The sequence below is a fragment of the Siphateles boraxobius genome, unplaced genomic scaffold, assembly GCF_051911475.1.
Source record: "Siphateles boraxobius isolate OS27281-9 unplaced genomic scaffold, OSU_SipBor_1 46, whole genome shotgun sequence".
Taxonomy (NCBI): domain Eukaryota; kingdom Metazoa; phylum Chordata; class Actinopteri; order Cypriniformes; family Leuciscidae; genus Siphateles; species Siphateles boraxobius.
The window spans coordinates 84,293-104,518 of record NW_027509097.1 but is presented as its reverse complement, the minus strand read 5'-3'; the positions used below and the strand labels follow the sequence as shown (position 1 = coordinate 104,518).

General features: G+C 36.3%; 1 protein-coding gene across 1 annotated transcript in view; it reads right to left on the bottom strand.

The window, feature by feature from the left end:
* Nucleotides 1–20,226, bottom strand: part of LOC143709682 (uncharacterized) — a 66,296-nt gene that overhangs the window by 41,399 nt on the left and 4,671 nt on the right. The window contains exon 4 of the mRNA XM_077200283.1: nucleotides 16,988–17,281. Coding sequence (XP_077056398.1) covers nucleotides 16,988–17,281 — 294 coding nt within the window. The remainder of the gene's footprint in view (nucleotides 1–16,987; nucleotides 17,282–20,226) is intronic.

The window sequence follows — 20,226 nt, the reverse complement described above, 5'->3', positions numbered from 1 at the left end:
GCCACTAAGGGCCATCAATTACCATGGTGAATAATCCCCCGGTCGGGGTCAATGCAAGGGAATATTAGCATTTCACACCTTTGGCACACAAGGCACTGGCCTCCTTCAATTGGTCAGAGGTCTTACATAGGATTGGCTGCTCAATGCTTTGTCCCTCCTCTAAACCCCCACACTATTGGTCCAGTTTATGGCCTCATTTGGGTTTATTATTACTCATTATTAATATTTATTATCATTGGTGTGCATGGTTATAATGTCAAGACAATCAGATAGACGAAGTTGAGTTTGTTATTTTTATTATTTGTAAATGACACTGGGCACATGACATATATATAAACACATACAAAATTCTATAAATAAAAATACATTAGCACAGAATACACTTTACTATTAGTCATACAATATATAACCCCATATAATATATAAGGTCTGTGTATAATATATAGAAAACAATATAATATACAAATACTTTAGAATATAGAAATAGTACAATATATAAATAATACAATTTATAAATAGATAACAATATGGAATTGTATAGAATATATAAATGCAGTATATATATAGAAAACTATATAGAATTATATATAATACAATCTATAAAATAATACTTTATAATATAAATAATACTATATATAAAAAAACAACAGAATATTCAAATTATACTATAGAATAATATTTAGATGCGTAATACTAAAATAATTCACAGGCCAGCTTCTGTGGCTCCTCCGCGACTCGATCTGCACCAACTCGTGCATGATGAGTTCCCAAGTACTTCTGGTCTGCTTCCAGTCTTTTTTGTAGCACCCCACACAGCGCAGACAAAACTGTACTGCGGGTTGGAGGTCGAACAACCCACACTGACTTTCCATCCAAGATAGCATCCTCCTCTTCATACATGTGGTCAACTGTTGTAGTCTTCCAGATAGCTGCCTCTTCCTCTTGTCTGGAGAACACCAGTCCTCCTGCTCAGCAGCTGCAAAATAGGAGGGAAAAAAGTAATTAAACCACTGAAAATATCAAATTGGTTGGGATGGGAGCCTCTCCCAGGCTGAGTCTTTTACTGAGATTTATATTTATTTACACTTACTCTTCTTTTTCTTTGTCTCATGCGCACAATGATCCTGCTGTCCTCCATCTTGTCTTTGTTCTCATCTTGGGCCATCCTGTAACCCTTCTAACAGTTTAGTGAGGGGGAGAATGTGTTTATTTATAACTAACTAATCTATACAGATAAATAGTTGTAGCCTTGGGACATTCTCTTGTGACTTATACCTTTAAAAACAGCAGGATCTACGTCCAGTACAGCCATGGAGACGCCATTATAAAGATAGGTTGTGACCTCAAGGTTGTGGGGGGAGGATAGACTGTGGAGCAGTAATTAAAGAAGGTTGATTAAAAATATAATTTAGAAGAAAGGACTGTTATGAAACAATAGTTTTAAAGATATACCTTGTCTGTGGGTCATATTTGTGTATGTTGTTTTCCCCATTGTGCAATCTCCGTACAGCTTTCTGTAAACATCCAACATAGTATGAGGGCTCAATTCAAATACATTAATAAAATAAAGCACACGAAGTTAAGCGGACACCGTCAAATGTTTGTGACGGTCAGAAAATAACTTACCGCAACAGAATTATTCCAAGCTCTCTTTAATTTCTTTGAAGCAGGCTCCTCTTTTGCCTCTTTGAGCTCATTGATGTCAGCCTCCATCTTATCCAACCTCTTGTCCATCGTCTCCAGCTTTTCAAATATCCTCTTCAAACTTGCATTTACCATATACACCAGTCTGTTTTCGTTCGGACTCGGAGTTTGAATAGCCACATTGTCCCGACGTAAAGGAGTAACATCTCTACTCTTCTCTCCGTAAAACTCCAGCGATCTTTTGCAAGCCATCTTGAAGAGCAGAGGACACCTAGATACAAACTGCTTTTCAGGGTCTACAGTCTTTGTTGTAGATTGACACAATGTAAAGCACTTATCAGCCTACCTTTCCTGAATACTAATGAGGGGGGCAGGGGACTAGGGGCAATCTTGAGCTGCCAGTCCCAAAACAAATGAGCATTTACAAAGCAAGCCATCAACTAACAGCATGTGGTCAGACAAGTTCCTGTTTTCGGGCCTTTGCGGGCATTTACAGGTACGCGTAACAAAGTTCCAAAGATCCCTGCCAAACACCACATTTAGCGGGCGTATTCATTGTCTGAATTCTCCCGTATACACCCCTTTTGACGCAGAATATGGCAAATATACCAGGGCACTACATATAAAGCACCCATAAAAGCATGTGGAGGTTCTCTTTACCTGCACACTAGACAATGCCATGTTTTGGTTTCAATATATCTTTTTTAATAAATATGCATAATAAAATGAAATATACACTACCGTTCCGAAGTTGAGATCGATACGATTTTTTCAATGTTTTAAAAGAAGTCTCTTCTGCTCATAGCTGCATTGATTTGATTATAAAAACAGTTATATTCTGAAATATTGTGACTGTTTTCTATGTGAATATATAGTAAAATGTAATTTATCCCTGTGATCAAAGCTGAATTTTCAGCATCATCACTCCAGTCTTCAGTGTCACATGATCCTTCAGAAGTCAGTATAATATGATGATTTGCTGATCAACAAACATTTATGATTATTATCAATTTTGGAAACACTTCATATTTGTGTGGAAATTTATTTTATAGCTATCGTTTATTTTTCAGGATTCTTTGATCAATAGAAAGTTCAAAAGAACAGCATTTATTTGAATAATAATAATCTGTTTATAAATGTCTTCACTGTATTTTTTGATCAATTTAATGCAACCACTGAATAAAAGTATTAATTTTATTTCCCAACATTTCTTTTTATAAATTCTTACTAACCGCAAGCTTTTGAAAGGTAGTGTATAATGCTACAAACATTTCTATTTCAGATAAATTTAGTTCTTTTGAACTTTCTATTAATCAAAGTAGAAAAAAAATTGTACACAACTGTTTTCAACATTGATAATAATCATAAATGTTTGTTGAGCATCAAATCATATTAGAATGATTTCTGAAGGATCATGTGATGGAGACTGGAGTAACGATAGTGAAAATTCAGCTTTAATCACAGAAATAAATGATATTTTATTGTATTATTATTTTAAATTGTAATAATATTTCATAATATTACTGTTTTTACTGTATTTTGGATCAAATCAATGCAGGCGAGCAGAAGATACTTTTGAACTTTTGAATAGTGTACATCCAACAGAATGATTCTAGCTTTATTTGCCAATGTAGTATTTACTGTAAAAACAACAGGATGATTGACTGTGATGATGTTTGTTCTAAAAGACTTGATTATATGCATTAAACTAGTTTATTAGATATTAAACATATAAATTGTGAAAAAACAGGCTGTCAGTCTGTGTGTTGGCTGGGGATTTTTTAACGATTTCAGTACATACGATTTTTACATAGTTACGTCCAGTAGGGCAAAGGACTGTTATGAGTGGGGTTGGGTATCGGTTGGGTTTTATCCATAGACTGTAAAAAATACGGACAAAGCCTCTGTGACGTCACCCATAGACTTTCTGAAGAACGGGTTTGAGGCCGTTAATGGGGGGTATGGGCGGCGCCATCCTTAGAAAGGATACAGAGGTGGTATGATGTGTTGTGTCAGATCATGGCCGAGACGTCAAATTTCAGGAATTCCACTCGGCGCAGCCCGTTATCAGCTGTCAATCATGCTGTCAATCAAAGTTAACCACGTCCTTATTTGTCAAACATTTTATATCTAAATAGCTACGATCTAAACTAACGAGTTAGAAAAAAATTCATCCCCCTCACAGTTGTCAGGCATTCGGAACCTATCGAAAAATACAATAAAAGTCCATGGGACCAACCTGTAAAAACATGAACTTGTACTGTGAAAACGGACATTTTAACATGGGGGTCTATGGACATTTGCTCCCTTTTGGGACCTGCCCCTAGCGGATTTTCGATGTATTGCAGTTTTTTTGCACTTCCGAGTAGGCTTCATTTTTCAGATTAGAATGTTGCCGCTTGGTTTTATCCGATACCAGTACATACTCTGTATTTTTTAAACGGTTCCGGTGCTTAAACGGTTTTTGAACCGGTACTTGAAGGACAATTCCGACCAAAAATGAACTTAGGGCTAAATAACACATGGGTACCGTGTTCTGGTTCTCTGGGATGCGTTTTCATGATAATCGAATATACCCAGTTTTAACGTTATTTCTAGTTTAACCACAGATTAGCTTATAACGCTAGTGTATAGGGCATCGAATAAGTACGAATAAAAATCGCTAGTTAATACCACTAACAAGGCTCAAAATAGCCCCACACTAACACGGAAGCATAATTAGGGTCTGCAAACCGAAGCATTGAGAACTTGAGAAGAAACATTGATACACGTCGCGTATACAAGCAGGAGCCATCTTTGGAAAACAGTCTCGACCAGTCGAACCACGAACGCCGTGCTACGTCCTGGTCGATAGTCACAGTTCAGCTCACGTAGCACAACGTTCGTGGTTTGACTGGATGTTTATTATTCCCTATTTTTTTAAAGCTAAAATTAGCTTCACTGGAGCAGCGCCAATCAAGCAGTCCTGTCAACGATGTCATGCACACAGCGCTCTTTAGATGTGGGGTGGGCGTTTACATTTTAAAGAGACATGGCAGCTAGCCTATAAACAAACTTAATATAAATTATTGTAAATAATTAATTCACGAAATTTACCGTATCCATTGCATGCATTTAATTAGATTCTACAATATATTGTGTAAAAACGTCTGAGTGCTGCCCTCTTCAGGTTGAACGTTGGCTACTGCAGTTGAATTTTTCTATTGGATGTTGTGGTACTGCGTGATGTAAGCAGGCACCAGCTCACCACGCCCTTGCTAGAGACGGGGTCTCAGGTGCACTCAGGTATTTTTATCAAATATTCCCAGTGGGAGTCAGGCTCTCTTATATGGCTCTGACCAGGGGTTGAGTTACCCTTTAAAGGGGAACTTGGCAACTCTAGCCATTTCTTCGCTGATTTTCACTTTTGTTGTCGCATGTTTTCTCAATGAGCTCCCCCTACAGCTGTAGGGCGTATATTTCTCCTCCCCCTTTCTAACGCTGCTCATGTGCATTTGTTATTATCGGAGCCGGCCAACTTTATCGTGTGGAGTATGTCTACCGAGGTGGGTAATACATCATACACATTGAGGCGGGCGTGTGTGTTTATGTCGAATTGCCGTAAAGCAGTTTGTGTTTCTCGCTCATTCTCGCTTCTCACGAGACTTATCTCCAAATTACCGGGACGTTAGTCCCCATGTTGCAAGGTTGGTTTTCCGCCTGGGAACGCTGGGGGGAGCGGGGAAAGTCATAATTTTCACCGGAACAGGTTATTAAACCAGGTTATTAAAATATATTTTATTTTTTTAATAAAAAAAAAAAAAATTATTAAAAAAAATTAAAAAAGAAAATGAAAATTCTGTCAGTATTTACTCACCCTCATGTTGTTCCAACCCCGTAAGACCTTCGTTCATCTTCGGAACACGAATTAAGATATTTTTGATGAAATCTGACAGAATTTTCATTTTTGGGTGAACTATCCCTTTAAGTTGAAATAGTTGCCAAGTTCCCCTTTAAAATGTTTACGATGTTAACATAAGGCCTACATGTTTAAATGTTTTGCCACTTGCTTGAGCAAATATATAAAATCTATATAGAAGTAAAATGCATTGAATAATACGTTTTTTTTAAGTGTAGCTATTGAGTTTAAACGTGAATACGTCTGTGAAAGATTGTAGAACTACTGTGTACAAATATAATTGCAATGTTGAAACTTGTTTAGCCAATATTCCAATATGGAATCAAGATGGCGCCAGTGTTTGTGGCCGGCCGTCTGGTGCAGAGCAAATTATTCGTGATTTTATTGCTTGTGTCACTGTTTATGCAATGTATTGACTCTCTGCTGGTTTATGATCGTCAAACGCTGATCGATTTCCGCCTCGCTTTGGAGAAGTCGCCTAAGTGTGACTGGGATGGTCAGAAAACTTTTCTCCCTCCCCCCTTGCTAAACATACCTGCTCATCTTGTACGCAATCCGGCTTCCCTTGTCCGGAGTGGACGCTCGAGACGCCGTGGGAAGCGCAGCGGCCAGCTGGTGAAGTTGAAAGCTTACCTAGCGGACTATTCTGCCTGTGGAGCCCGGCGTCACTTTGGTTTGCCTTTGGCTTACTATGTATCCTGGCGTGCTATTGATCCTACCGGGACCTGGTTGATACCAATTGCCGGCTCAGACATGGAGTATTCTCGCCAACACTCACCTCGTCCCAGGAAAGGCGGTGTTAACCATGGAAACCTTCGGTCTTTGAGTTATGTAACTCGTATGGCCAGATCCCCTGCTCCTGTCAGAGCTGCCCTGGTCAACGCTAGATCGCTGGTGAATAAGACCTTTATTTTAAAGGAGTTTTTTTCCCAGCAAAACTTGGATTTTCTATTCGTGACTGAAACTTGGTTAAATGTTGGTGAGTCGAGCCCTTTTTCTGAACTTCTACCGCTGGACTGCACATATTTTAACTCCCCGAGGACTACTGGTCGAGGAGGAGGTCTTGCCGTTATTTTTAAGGAAAAATACAACTGCAGGCAGTTGTCAATGATAGCATTTTCGAGCTTTGAGTTAACAATGTTTGAATTGGGCAAATTTCAGCCCGTTCTGTGTGCTCTTATCTATCGACCTCCTAAATATAACAAGCATTTTATCAGGGACTTTACTGAATTATTGTCTGAAATTATGCCAAAATATGACCGGATCTTAATTATAGGAGATATCAATATTCATGTATGCTGTCCCACGAATCTATTGGCTAAAGATTTTTTAAAACTAATAGATTCTTTTAACCTTACACAGTTTGTAAGTGGTCCGACACAGATTCATGGCCACACATTAGATCTTGTCTTGTCATGCAGTTTGCCTATTTTAAATATTGAGATACAAAAGGCTGTTTTTTCTGACCATGCACCAATTTTATTTGATGTTTCCCTTCCAAACAATACTGTTAAGCAATCTGCTCCACCTCGTATCCGCAGGATGATTAAACCTGCTACTGCTGCACAATTTTCCGAAGCATTTAGTAATGTTACAGAGACTATAGAGTCATCTGCTTTCCTATGTACAGATGAGCTCATTTCCTGTTTTTCATCCACCTGTATAAATATTCTTGATAAAATTGCACCACTAAAGCCCAGGCGCTCCAAACCTAATTCTGAACCATGGATTAATGACTTAACTCGAGCGGCTAGGCAAAAGTGTAGGAAAGCTGAACGCCAATGGAAAAAACATAAATTGCAAGTTTTTTATGATATCCTAAAGGATTGTTGGCGTAATTATCAGAGAATTGTTAAAACTGAAAAGGCTAAATACCTCTCTGATGTTATCGATAAAAATGGCCATAAACCTCATGTTCTTTTTAGAACAATTAATTCTGTTCTTCATACCTCCCAATATATAATGCAGGAAGAATCTACTTTGGCCTGTAAAAAATTCCTCCACTTTTTTGTGGAAAAGATTACCACTATTAGAGCTAGCATTTCACCTCCAACCTTTGATCCTTCCATTTCCATAGAGTGTGCTGCAGTCCTCATTGAGTTTGAGCCTGTTTCCGTCTTGGCCCTTAATGATATTGTTACACATTTAAAACCTTCAATCTGTCCCAGTGATATCATCCCACCATGTATTTTTAAAGAGGTATGGAACACTATTGGACCACACATTCAAGCAATCATAAACAGTAGTCTTACTTCTGGTTATGTGCCACTTTGTTTTAAAGAGGCTGTGGTGCAGCCCCTTATCAAAAAACAAAATCTGGACATTTCAGTTCTTTCAAATTATCGCCCGATTTCTAAACTTCCATTTGTGTCCAAAATTTTAGAGAAGGCAGTCCTACTGCAGTTACAAGCCTATTTAGATCTGCATGGTATTCTTGAGGTGTTCCAGTCTGGTTTTAGAGCACTTCATAGCACAGAGACTGCACTTATAAAAGTTTTTAACGATCTTTTGATTTCAACAGATTCTGGAGATTCCGCAATTCTGATGCTTTTAGATCTTACAGCAGCATTTGATACGGTTGACCACAGTATTCTTTTCTCACGTCTCGAGCACAGCGTGGGAATGAAAGGTACTGTATTAAAATGGTTTAGATCATATCTCTCAGAGAGAGTGTTTAAAGTTGGATACGGGGGCTCTACTTCACCAGCAGCACCAGTGACATGTGGAGTACCGCAGGGCTCTATTTTGGGACCGATTCTCTTCTCCCTTTACTTGCTTCCTTTAGGATCCATCTTAAAGAAGCATAATATTAGTTTCCATCTGTACGCAGATGATCTACAAATCTATCTGCCTATAAAAAGTAACGGTGAGGATTCGATAAAAAGGCTGTTAGATTGTTTTTATGACATTAAAGCATGGATGGCTTTAAACGCTTTACATTTTAATGAAAGTAAAACTGAAATTATGATTTTTAGACCTAGCAGTTCTACTAGCACCTCCAAATTAGACCTGGGACCCCTGACGCCCTACGTCAAGTCTATGGTAACGAACCTTGGTGTAAAGTTGGATAGTGATCTACACCTAGAGAAACAGATAAACTCTGTTGTTAAGGCTAGTTTCTTTCAACTTAGGCTACTTACAAAATTGAAGCCATTTTTATCTTTCAAAAATTTGGAGAGGGTTATACATGCGTTTATCACCACTCGCCTGGATTATTGTAATGCTTTATATATAGGAGTAAACCAGGCCTCTCTCTCTAGATTGCAAATAGTTCAGAATGCTGCCGCTCGACTCCTTACAGGAACCCGTAAACGAGAGCACATTATGCCTGTTCTTGCCTCTCTTCATTGGCTACCAGTTTGTTTCAGAATACAGTTTAAGATTTTATTGTTTGTTTTTAAATCTCTTCATGGTCAAGCACCAGCTTACATAAATGATCTACTGAAGATGCATGCTCCTTTGAGGTCATTGAGGTCCGCTGACCAACTACTCTTATCTGTTCCTAGAACACGACTTAAAAATAGGGGAGATCGAGCATTTTCAGTCGTGGCACCGAGACTTTGGAATGATCTGCCTATGCGTATCAGAGTAGCTCCCAGCCTTGACATTTTTAAATCACAACTTAAAACTCACTATTATTCATTGGCTTTTAAACCAGCCTGAGAGTTAATTAATGCATTTTATATATTCTTTAGTTTGTCACTTGTTTAACTGTGCTTTGTGCTCATGTTATGTGTTTATAATTTGTCTGAAATTATGTTCAGCACTTTGGCTAACCTCGGTTGTTTTAAATGTGCTTTACAAATAAAATTGTATTGTATTGTATTGTATAATATATTATTTTATAAAAGACGCTGATAATAAAAATAGTGATTTGAAATAAAAAAATAGAGAATAAATGTTGTGTTTGTGTTACAGCTCTAGATCAGTTGAGCACTGCAAATGCACCATGAAAGCTCAATAGCGCGTGTTGCTCCTGCGCCACATACACACCACCGTAACACACACCGCATACATACTGCACATGGAGTATGTGTGAAACAGGCGAGTCCCCGCAGTATCCACTGAGGTCAAGCCAGCCGCCCCCCCGAAATGCACTGTCAATCTAGCCGCCACTATATTTCGCAGTTTGTGCATACACTAGGTATTACGGTAAGACCGTCAAACTGTCATCTGAATTGAAAACAATTGATCTCATCCATCCATCTATCCATCCATCCATACATCTATCCATCTATCTATCTATCTATCTATCTATCTATCTATCTATCTATCTATCTATCTATCTATCTATCAAACTATCTATCTATCTATCTATCTATCTATCTATCTATCTATCTATCTATCTATCTATCTATCTATCTATCTATCTATCTATCTCTCTATCTATCTATCAAACTATCTATCAAACTATCTATCTATCTATCTAATGTAGAAAAGTACCATTCTACGGGACTCAATTTGTCCCAATGTTCAAGATATGGTACGGCCTTGGATACGGATTCCCTTTCTGTTTAGCTGTCAAAGTCGTTGATGTGTTACACTGTTTAATATGTCAAGAATTTTTAATAAATATAAGTAGATGAATATACTGGACTTCAGGGTTCTACAACTATTCATGACCCCCTTTTTGGGGACAAGGAGGTGTTGCTTTATCTGTTTACAAGAACATATTTTTTCTTTGTAAGGCACATTGTTTAGTAAAGCTGCTTTTGAACTGTCACACACACACATCACATGGACTTTTTGTCACATGTTTGTCAAAAGCCTTGTTGGACTTGAACAGGGGGGAGTGTTATGATTAGGGGAGGGGTTATGATTAGGGGTGGGGTTATGATTAGGGGAGGGGTTGTGATTAGGGGAGGGGTTATGATTAGGGGAGGGGTTATGATTAGGGGAGGGGTTATGATTAGGGTTATGATTAGGCAATCAGGAACTGACTTCAAGAGGGGGGTAATAATTTGGCGAGGGTTCGAAATTCTTCTGCAGTAAGAGCTGTACACTCTGTACACACTTATGTATATTCTTTTTTTTGTGTGTGTGTGTGTGTGTGTGTGTGTGTGTGTGTGTGTGTGTGTGTGTTTGTTTGTTTTGCTCTCCTATTGTCCTTCTCATCACCTACCCTACTAATGTATTATACTATAATCTGCGTTGATGCTTTATATTCATTTTTGCTTACGCATTATGTGTACATTTATCCTATTATTCAGGAGTAATGACTTCTAATACTAAAGGTTTACTAGTAATTCACTTGAATATTAGGAGTTTGCCATCTAAAATTGATTTATTAAAAGCCTGGCTCACTTATAATAAACCACATATAATTACTCTTTCTGAAACCTGGTTAAACAGTGATATTTCTGATGATGAAATCAAACTTGACAACTATGTTCTATTTAGGAAAGACAGGGGCACAAGAGGTGGGGGCCTTTTAACATATTTATCCTCAAATTTGACTGCAGAACTTGTAGTGCCAAGTGAGAATCCTCAGCACTTTGAAGGTCTCTTTGTTAAATTAATTTTTCATGAAAATAAACTTCTTATCATAGGAAATATTTATAAACCTCCAAATGCTCCAGCTGAAACCACTGAATGTATGCTGTCTACCATTAATTCTTTAAACGGTGCTATTGAAAAAATTATATTAGGGGACTTTAACTCCAATTGGTTAGTTCACTCTTCTAATAAAGACCGCAATCACTTTAACAGCATAAATTTAACTCAACTTATAACTGAACCTACCAGAGTTGGTCCTAGCTCTTCTTCCTTGATTGATTGGATTCTAGTTTCTCATCCTGGTAGAATTTTAAAATCTGGGGTATTACCTGACTCTCTTAGTGACCATTCTATTGTTTTTTGCATCTGGAAAATCAAAATGCCTCATCTTCCTCCTAAATTAATCAGAGTAAGGAAATCAAATAATATTAATCCTGAACATTTTATTCAAGATATATTAAACATAAATTGGGAGAGATTTCAGTTAATTCCATCTGTTGAAGATGCGTGGAACTACTTTTACTCTGAATTTGTTGAGCTAATAGATAAACATGCTCCATGGAAATCAATCAAAGTTAAGGGTCGTCACTTACCATGGATCAAAGGAGATCTCATATGCTTATTTAAACAAAGAGATAAGGCTTGGAAAAAATATCGTACATCAAATGATCCTGCTGATTGGGGTACTTACAAAGAATTAAGAAATAAATGTAAAACCAATACTAGAAATGCCAAAGCAAATTACTACAATAACTGTTTATCAACTAACTTCAAGAATCCAAAGCAATTCTGGAAGAAAATCAATTCTATAACCAATAAAACCACAAAAAGCCTTTTCTCTCATATCAGCGTAAACAATGAAACAATTAGCGAACCTTTATTAATTGCAGAAGCTTTCAGTCAGCATTTCTCTACAATTGGCAGTTCTTTTTCCTTTTCTTCTCATCTGGATTCTTTTGCGACCCAGAACAGGTGCAATAGATCCTTTTGCTTTAATATTGTTACTCCAGCTGATGTTCAGCAGGTTATTGATGGCATAAACTCTGGAAGCAGTGCTGGCCCAGATGGGCTGGAGATTAAGTTTTATAAACTCGCCTCTTGTGTTCTATCATTCCCACTGGCTGATATATTTAATTTATCGTTAGCAACTTGTGAAATACCCAGTTCATGGAAATGCGCCAGAGTAATTCCTCTTTATAAAGGAGGTGATATCACAGATATTAACAATTACAGACCTATTTCAATTATCAATAGTGTAACAAAAATATTTGAAAAACTAATTTTTAACCAACTTACTAAATATCTTAATGACCAAAATCTATTATCTCCACATCAATCTGGTTTTCGATCAAATTTTTCGACCACCACTGCTCTTCTAAAATTCACAAATGACATACTGTCAGCTTCTGACAGTAATATGCCGACAGGAGCTATATTTATTGATCTTACCAAAGCATTTGATATGGTTGATCATTATCTTCTTTTGGATAAATTGTATGCTATTGGACTTTCCTCTGACTCTTTATTATTTTTTAATTCTTTTCTTCATCACAGAAGTCAGTGTGTTACTTTTCAAGGCAGCCAGTCAGGCTTTAAAATCATAGATAAAGGTGTTCCGCAAGGTTCAGCTTTAGGTCCTCTTTTATTTTCCATTTTTATTAATGACTTACCGCAAATTTGTTCAGACTGTTCAATTCATTTATATGCAGACGACACTGTAATATACTTTTCCAGTTCTGACATTTTACAAATCCAACATTCTTTACAAATGGACTTCAACTTAGTTCAGAAATGGTTTTCTTCTAATAAACTCTTATTGAACAGGAGCAAATCTAAAAGTATGTTGTTTTGCACTCGACTTAATTCTTTACCTTTATCTAAAAATTGGTCTATTAGTTTCCAGGATGGAACAACATTAACAAAAGTTGAAGAATATAAATATCTTGGTCTCTGGCTTGATTCTCAGCTCTCCTTTAAACCTCATATTGATTCAATTTGCAAGAAAGTATACGGGCAATTGAAATCACTTTATCGCTCTGCTGATTGCTTTTCACAACAGGTTCGCAAAAGAATTATTACTCATCTAATATTTCCAATACTTGATTATGCTGATGCCATTTATGGGAACACCTCAGATTTAAATCTTCGTCCTATTTCTGTACTATATAATAGTCTTTGTAGATTTGTGCTTCGATGTCCCTACAGAACTCACCACTGTCAATTGTACGAGTCTTTGAACTGGCTGGCACCCAAGTCAAGGAGGCAATTTCATTGGTCATTACTTATTTTTAAATGCATTCATTTTAATTTCCCTTCATATCTGAAATATTACCTAATTCCTTTTAACACTCAGTACAATTTAAGGCACACGGATCAGTTATTTTTTCATATACCCAGAATTAATAAAGAATTAGGACGTCGTGCATTTAAATTTAAAGCTCCATCAGATTGGAACAATCTTCCTTGTTCGCTCAGATCTATAACCTCTTTTTATGTTTTCAAATCATCTCTTTTTACTTATCTTCAAACAATATGTTCTTGTTTTTGATTCCTTTTTTTCTTTTTTTTTTTTTTTTTTTTTTTTCTTCTATTCAGATATCTGTATGGGTTTATGGATGTTTGTAAGCATATCCATATCTTGTTTGTGTATTTTCATTTTTCGCAGATGGTTTATTGACCTGTTTTTGATGATGGTATGGGACAAATGGGATGGGAGTAAGTTTATGAGAGCATTGTTTGAGTGTGTGTGTTTATGAATGAGAATGTCAATGTATCTAAATGTTTGTAATAGTCCTGTGTTGTATTTACTTTATTTATGATTTTCGACTATGATCTTGTTTGTTGTAAAGAAGGGACCCCCTCGAAAATGAGATGGTTCATCTCAAGGGGCTATCCTTGAAAATAAATAAAAAAAATAAATAAATAAATTCTTCACAACACCGTTCAAGTCGAACAAGCCCAACGTCTTTCCTTTGGTTAGCTTGTTGTCCTGGATGTTTTTCAGCTGTGTGATTAATTACCTTGTTTGTCTCTTGTATTTAAGTTCCTGTGTTTCTGTTCTTTGTCCGGTCTCATCTATGTTACAGTTGTGTTTAGTTTGCCTGGATTATCTTCAGTGTGGATTATTAAAAAAACTTTTTAACCTGATAATCTTCTTCCTGTGCTTTCTTCAAGCAAGTTGTGACAACAACAGTGATATTTAAAATAATTATATTCATTGGATGAACCCTTATTCACCCATGAGAGAACCTGGCATTGCAAAATCTCTCCCTCATTAAAGGTAAACAGGGTTTTTAATGGATTGCATCACCTCTAGATGCAGTCGTTAAACCACGTGTTAAAATATGAATGCAGTTTGTCTAATATTCGCAGCATTCGCAGCATTCGAAAATTGCACGTACAAAATATTGAAAGTTTAAAATAATTCCATACTTAAGCTTTATAGTTACAGTATACCACTTAACCAATTCCAACATGACATACATAACAGACATTTCTTAAAAAGTCAGAAAAAAGAGCAACACCAAACACAGATTGGGTTTCACAGCATCGTATCTTAGTGTTCACACAGGCTTAAGATCATTAAAGCCAAATACTGTAGATCAAAGAGATCAATAATATGCTATTATTTCACAGAAATCAATATAAAACAGAAACAGAGTTTTAAACCCTTCAACCAGAGTTATATAGTTCAGTAGTGTGAGGTATAACAGATAGTAATGTATGTACAGATATAGTTTACTGGAGTTCCTATAAAGCTTTTGTCTTTCGCGATCTTCACATTTAGGCCTCATCCACACTACTACGTTTTAGTTTAGAAACGGAGACCTTTTGCTACGTTTGCACCTACCGTCCAGACTAAAACGGCAAAAACGAAGACCTAAACGGAGAAGTTTAGAAACGCTGCCAACCCCGTTTTGCGTTTTGAATCTCCGGAGGGCGTTTTAGTGAAGACGGGTCAAAACGGAGGACTTTAGAAACGATGACGCAGAGGCTCACGCTCGGCTCTCTGATTGGGTGTCATACAACGGAAGAAAACATACAACAACAACCTGGACTACCAGTTACGTTAGTGCAAGTAAATTCTGCATTTTACAATGCTATAACTGCCTACATGCGCCAGAGGCAAGCTATTATTCGAGCAATCTGTGACAATCCCCGTGTGCAGCGGCGATATCGACTGTACATGGAGTGTCGATTTTGGTTTAAGCTGGGAAGAACCAGCGCATGGTGGGATAAGTTTATCAATGAAGTTGTGGTTCCTGAGGAATGGTGCGAAAACTTTCGAGTGTCCAGATAGGCACTTATCAACCTCAGCGAAATCTGAGGAATAGTCTCCTGTTTACACCGGCACGCGCAGGCCCAGTGTAGGTTAATGGTGACGTGATCCGCGTTTTCAGTCGTTTTAATGTGGACGGAGATCAGTTCTAATACGCAGCTGAAACGCTGGTGCGGACGGAGATCGTATTCGTTTTAATTCTCCATTTCTAAACTAAAATGCAGTAGTGTGGATGGGGCCTTAAAGTCAAACAAAACTCAACACTTTCATACTGCTGTCAGTGGCATAGATCACGTTTTATGGATAACTGCTGTTGTCATCATCATGTCTGAGGCCCAGACACACTGGAATCCACTGGGTTTGGTCAACTCCTTTTGCAAATGATTGTCATTTTGATGATGATGATGATGATGAGGATGATGATGAAAAAGCCCGCAACTGAACCGATGACAATAGATTTTCCTGTTAGTGATTTAGTATCATTTCCTTTCATTAATACTGTATTCTCTACTGTTGTTGATCCAGGAACCTCTGTTGTTGATGTCGGCTCTGGAAAAGTGCATTTAAACTGTTTAAATGATTGCTTAACTCATAAAATCTACTTTAGCCTATCAAACATCTGACATACAAGACAACAGAAGTAAATCTAGGCTATGAACAAGGTAATCCAGACAGGAGGAAACAGGCCTAAAAAACATCCATTAGGAACAAAACCAATCCAGACAAGGAACATGAGACGCACTGGGGTTGAAGTACACACAGTTAACAAGGGGCTGATGAAGACAGGTGTAAATGATTAGGACATGGAATCAAATGAGGGTAACTATAGAAACAAGGTAGCAAATCAACAACTTAACACATGAAGTGAACACAGAAACAATGGGAACAGAAAAACACTTAAACATAAAAGTCCTTTAACACAAGAACAGGGAATACAGACTGGAATCACACACAGACCAAATCTACACATCTCTGAATCACTCTGATGAAATATTTAGAGAGAATAAGTGCCACTATTTGGATACCATGACCATACATCAGTTTCATTCTTAGACAATTCACTCTAAAATCATTTATTCACAGATAATTTAAAAAATTATAAATATACTGAAAAGACACTAAAGTGGCGTTTTCTGTGTTCCATAAGTAACCTGGAGCGGAATAATCAATAACTATAGTAGAAATAGGCAATAGGTACGAGAGGCTGTTAAAAGGACAAGATCTTGCTGCGGACATTCAAACTGATTTTTATTATGAATATAGGACTGACCTGAATGAAAATGCTATATCTAAGCCTTCTGTAAAAGCAGGTAGTCTACACTCGCTTAAGTGATCTCTCACAATACTCTATAATCTTATCAATGAGAACTATTATGTTTAAGTTGCTAAGAGTTTCTAGGGGTGTTGTGTAGTGATACATATAGAACTGATGAGTGAAACGGTCATAGCCTTGTTTTATCGTGAATAAAACACAGAGTGATTGACCAGTCAGAATCAATGACTGGAACTAATCGTTTTAAATGTAATATATTTCTTACCAGGATCTTTAGTGATAATTTCAGGTGTAATGGGCTCTGTGAACGGATTTTAAACCACTGTTAGTAGATTAAAAATAAAAGTACAGTTGCAAACATTTATTGAATTATAAACAACAGTATTACATACGGTACCTGTTATGTTCACAGTGAATGCAGTTTGTTTCTGTCCACCGTTTACTTGCACAAAGAATCTGAATTGTTCTGTCATTACTGTAGTTGAACTGAATCTGCATGTGAAGCTGTTTCCCTGTTCACATGGGTTCAGAGGAAAATCTGCTCTACAGATTGTGGAGCCATATTTCTCAGGATATAGAAACTTATAGGATTGAATGCAGTGTTCAGACTTCTTCAGAGAGATGCTGCAGGTGAAAGTTATTTCTTCACTCACAGTTCCAGTCACATCAGCACAGCTTACACTGATGTCACCTGAAAAATATCATATAATACAGCAACTGATCACAACAAAACCTGTTGTGTCTGTGTCCAAGCCAGTTATATAAAAAATTATATTTAGACTCTTTCATTAGAGAACCTATTCATAAATAAAACCAATGCATTATGTTTTTGTACATTAGATCATCAATAGAATTTGATCTTTAGCTATGGGACAATCACACATTTTATTATCTATTATTTATTGTAGCTTATATAAAATATTATTTATTTACAAAAAGCAGAATAATACAGTTGTCTCTCTGCATCCAAAATCATTCTAATTATATCTTTTAATCATGTGTATCAGATAGAGTCAATTGAGAAACACAAGTTCCTGTAGTCATCACTGAAAATGTGTTTATTATCTCTAAAAGTAAAGTAAATTTGTACTGATCTGTATGAACAGAAAAGTGTGAGTGTATAAACACATAAATTAGCATATATATATATATATATATATATATATATATATATATATATATATATATATATATATATATATATATATATATATTAATAAGTTTTGATCTTTTTTCTTCTTTATCTTACACTGTAAAAAATAAAATCTTAAAAAATGGTCAATAATGTCCCAATACCTAAAATAACAGCTGAATTTTTAATTTACAGAAATTATTTGTAATTTTACAGAGTTCTGAGTACAATTTAAAATTAATGAAAATTATCGTCAAAAAATCAGTTATTTTTTGTAAAATTAAGATTCTTTTTTACAGTGTAGATTTAGTCCCTCCTCAAAATTCTCACACACTCTTTCTAGCGGAAAGTTTATTCTCTTACCATCAGCTTGACAGACAGCAGTAAAAGTCCAAACCAGAATGAACAGTTGAACTGCATTTACAGCATTCATGATTTTGATTCTGCAATAGAAACAAATGACAGAAATTTGCATCAAGAGTGAAACTTAAAGGGATACTTCACCCAAAAATGAAAATTCTGTAAGTAATTACTCACACTCATGTTGTTTCAACCCCGTAAGACTTTTGTTCATCTTCGGAACACAGTTTAAGTTCTCTGTGGGCCTCGAGTGAGTTCACTAGTTTAACAGCACAGCGCTCTGACGTACAAAACAGAAGGGCTGCGCTGTTACACTAGTGAACTCATTCAAATAGAATATGGAAAGGAATAGTTGTTATGGTAATGAAATAAAGTTGTTATTTTTGTTTGTTTATTGTTGTGCACGAAAAGTATTGTCGTCGCTTGATAAACTAAAGATTTCATCAAAAATATCTTAATTCGTGTTCTGAAGATGAACGAAGGTCTTACGGGGTTGAACAACATGAGGGAGAGTAATTACTGACAGAATTTTTGGGTGAACTATCCTTTTAAGGACTGATAAGGAAGTACTAGAGATTTGAAAGTAGATATAGACGATTTGCTATAGACAGTAAAGAAAGCGATTCAATAGCCTGGCAAGCCAGACCCACATCAAGATAAATTGCTAAATAAATGTTGCTGCCGCTAGGGTGCGTCTAAATTTCTAGGCTAACGATTTACTGAAAACTCAGAACAATGTCAGAATTCATCAAAATTAATTCAATCAATTAATGCTTAGATTAAATCAATTTTGTTAGGAAACATAAATTCTGCCATCATTTGAATTTTATGTAGGCTACGAGACAATTATTATGGTGATTTAAAGTAGTTTAAAATGACATGTGGGTGATTAAAGGATGACAATTAAATTTTTCTTTAATTAATTATTCTTCATGCATGCTTAAAAAAAGGCAGCATATTCTAGTGCATTTTTAATGATAATTGATCTAATACTGAGAATGATAATTGCAGAGTAATAACTTTACTTCAAGCATGAGAAAAAAAAAAACGTATTTAAATGTCACAATTAAATAATTTTGCAGGGTTCCACGCATAATGAATCATGCATTAATTTGGAGGTGTAGAAGGAACTGAGTGCAAAATACCACTGCAAAATCACAAGATTTCTATTTTCAAAGCCATTACGAAATATCTGCAAAATGTGTAAATCACAAAAACACCATGCATGTAGGCTACTTATTTTCCTGTGGCTGGTTAAGGATCAGTAAATATAAAGAATATTATGTCTCTGTTGAGAGAGAGTTATTGCTCACCTGGTCATGTCTTCAGCGTGTGAGTTCACTCACAGAGGTAAACAGGTGGTTTATAGATTGCATTACATACACATGCAGTCGTTAAACTGGTTCGTCTTATTACAGTTTGTACAAAAATGTCCATCATCACAAACAATACAATGTACCAGTTGTGCCTCGAGCGAGGTGCTTCCCATGATGTTTAGGAAGACTTTGATTGCAAGAAATATGCATTTAAAAAGCTAATTCTCATTACATGTTAATTCTAAATATTTCTCTGTCTCGTCCATTTCTTTTCCATTCGTTCCTTCAGCATCACTCGACAGGGAATCAGTCCAAGCATAAAAGCCAGATGGCTCATAAATAGGCCTAATCATGAGTATGATATTGATAATCTTACTTGGTATATGAACTGTCTTTAGTCTGAGTGCATTTACTAAACACCCTTAAAATGACCTATAATTAAAAAAAAGTGATTTAATTATTCTCGTAGAAATCAAGCCTAGCCTACTAAGCGTCAAATTAACAATTCTGAAATGATTTAACTAATTGACCTATAGCGCTGTATTAGATCTTTCTAAAACACAATCAAGAATAAAGTGCATTTCATTATAGTCTGTTATTTATTTCTTTAATCTAGGCCATCATAAATAGAGGCTGTACAAACACGGTCCTTACAGAACTTTTCACAAGCGAAACACATACTGTATGAAAGACCAGGAACAAAGAGAAAGAATATAGAAAAGTCAAAGAAATAAAAAGTAAAAAAAACAAATTAGTGTTTCCTTCACTTTCAGTTTTGTCCTCATTTACAATTATAACAAGCTTAAACAAGATTGATGCAGTTTATGT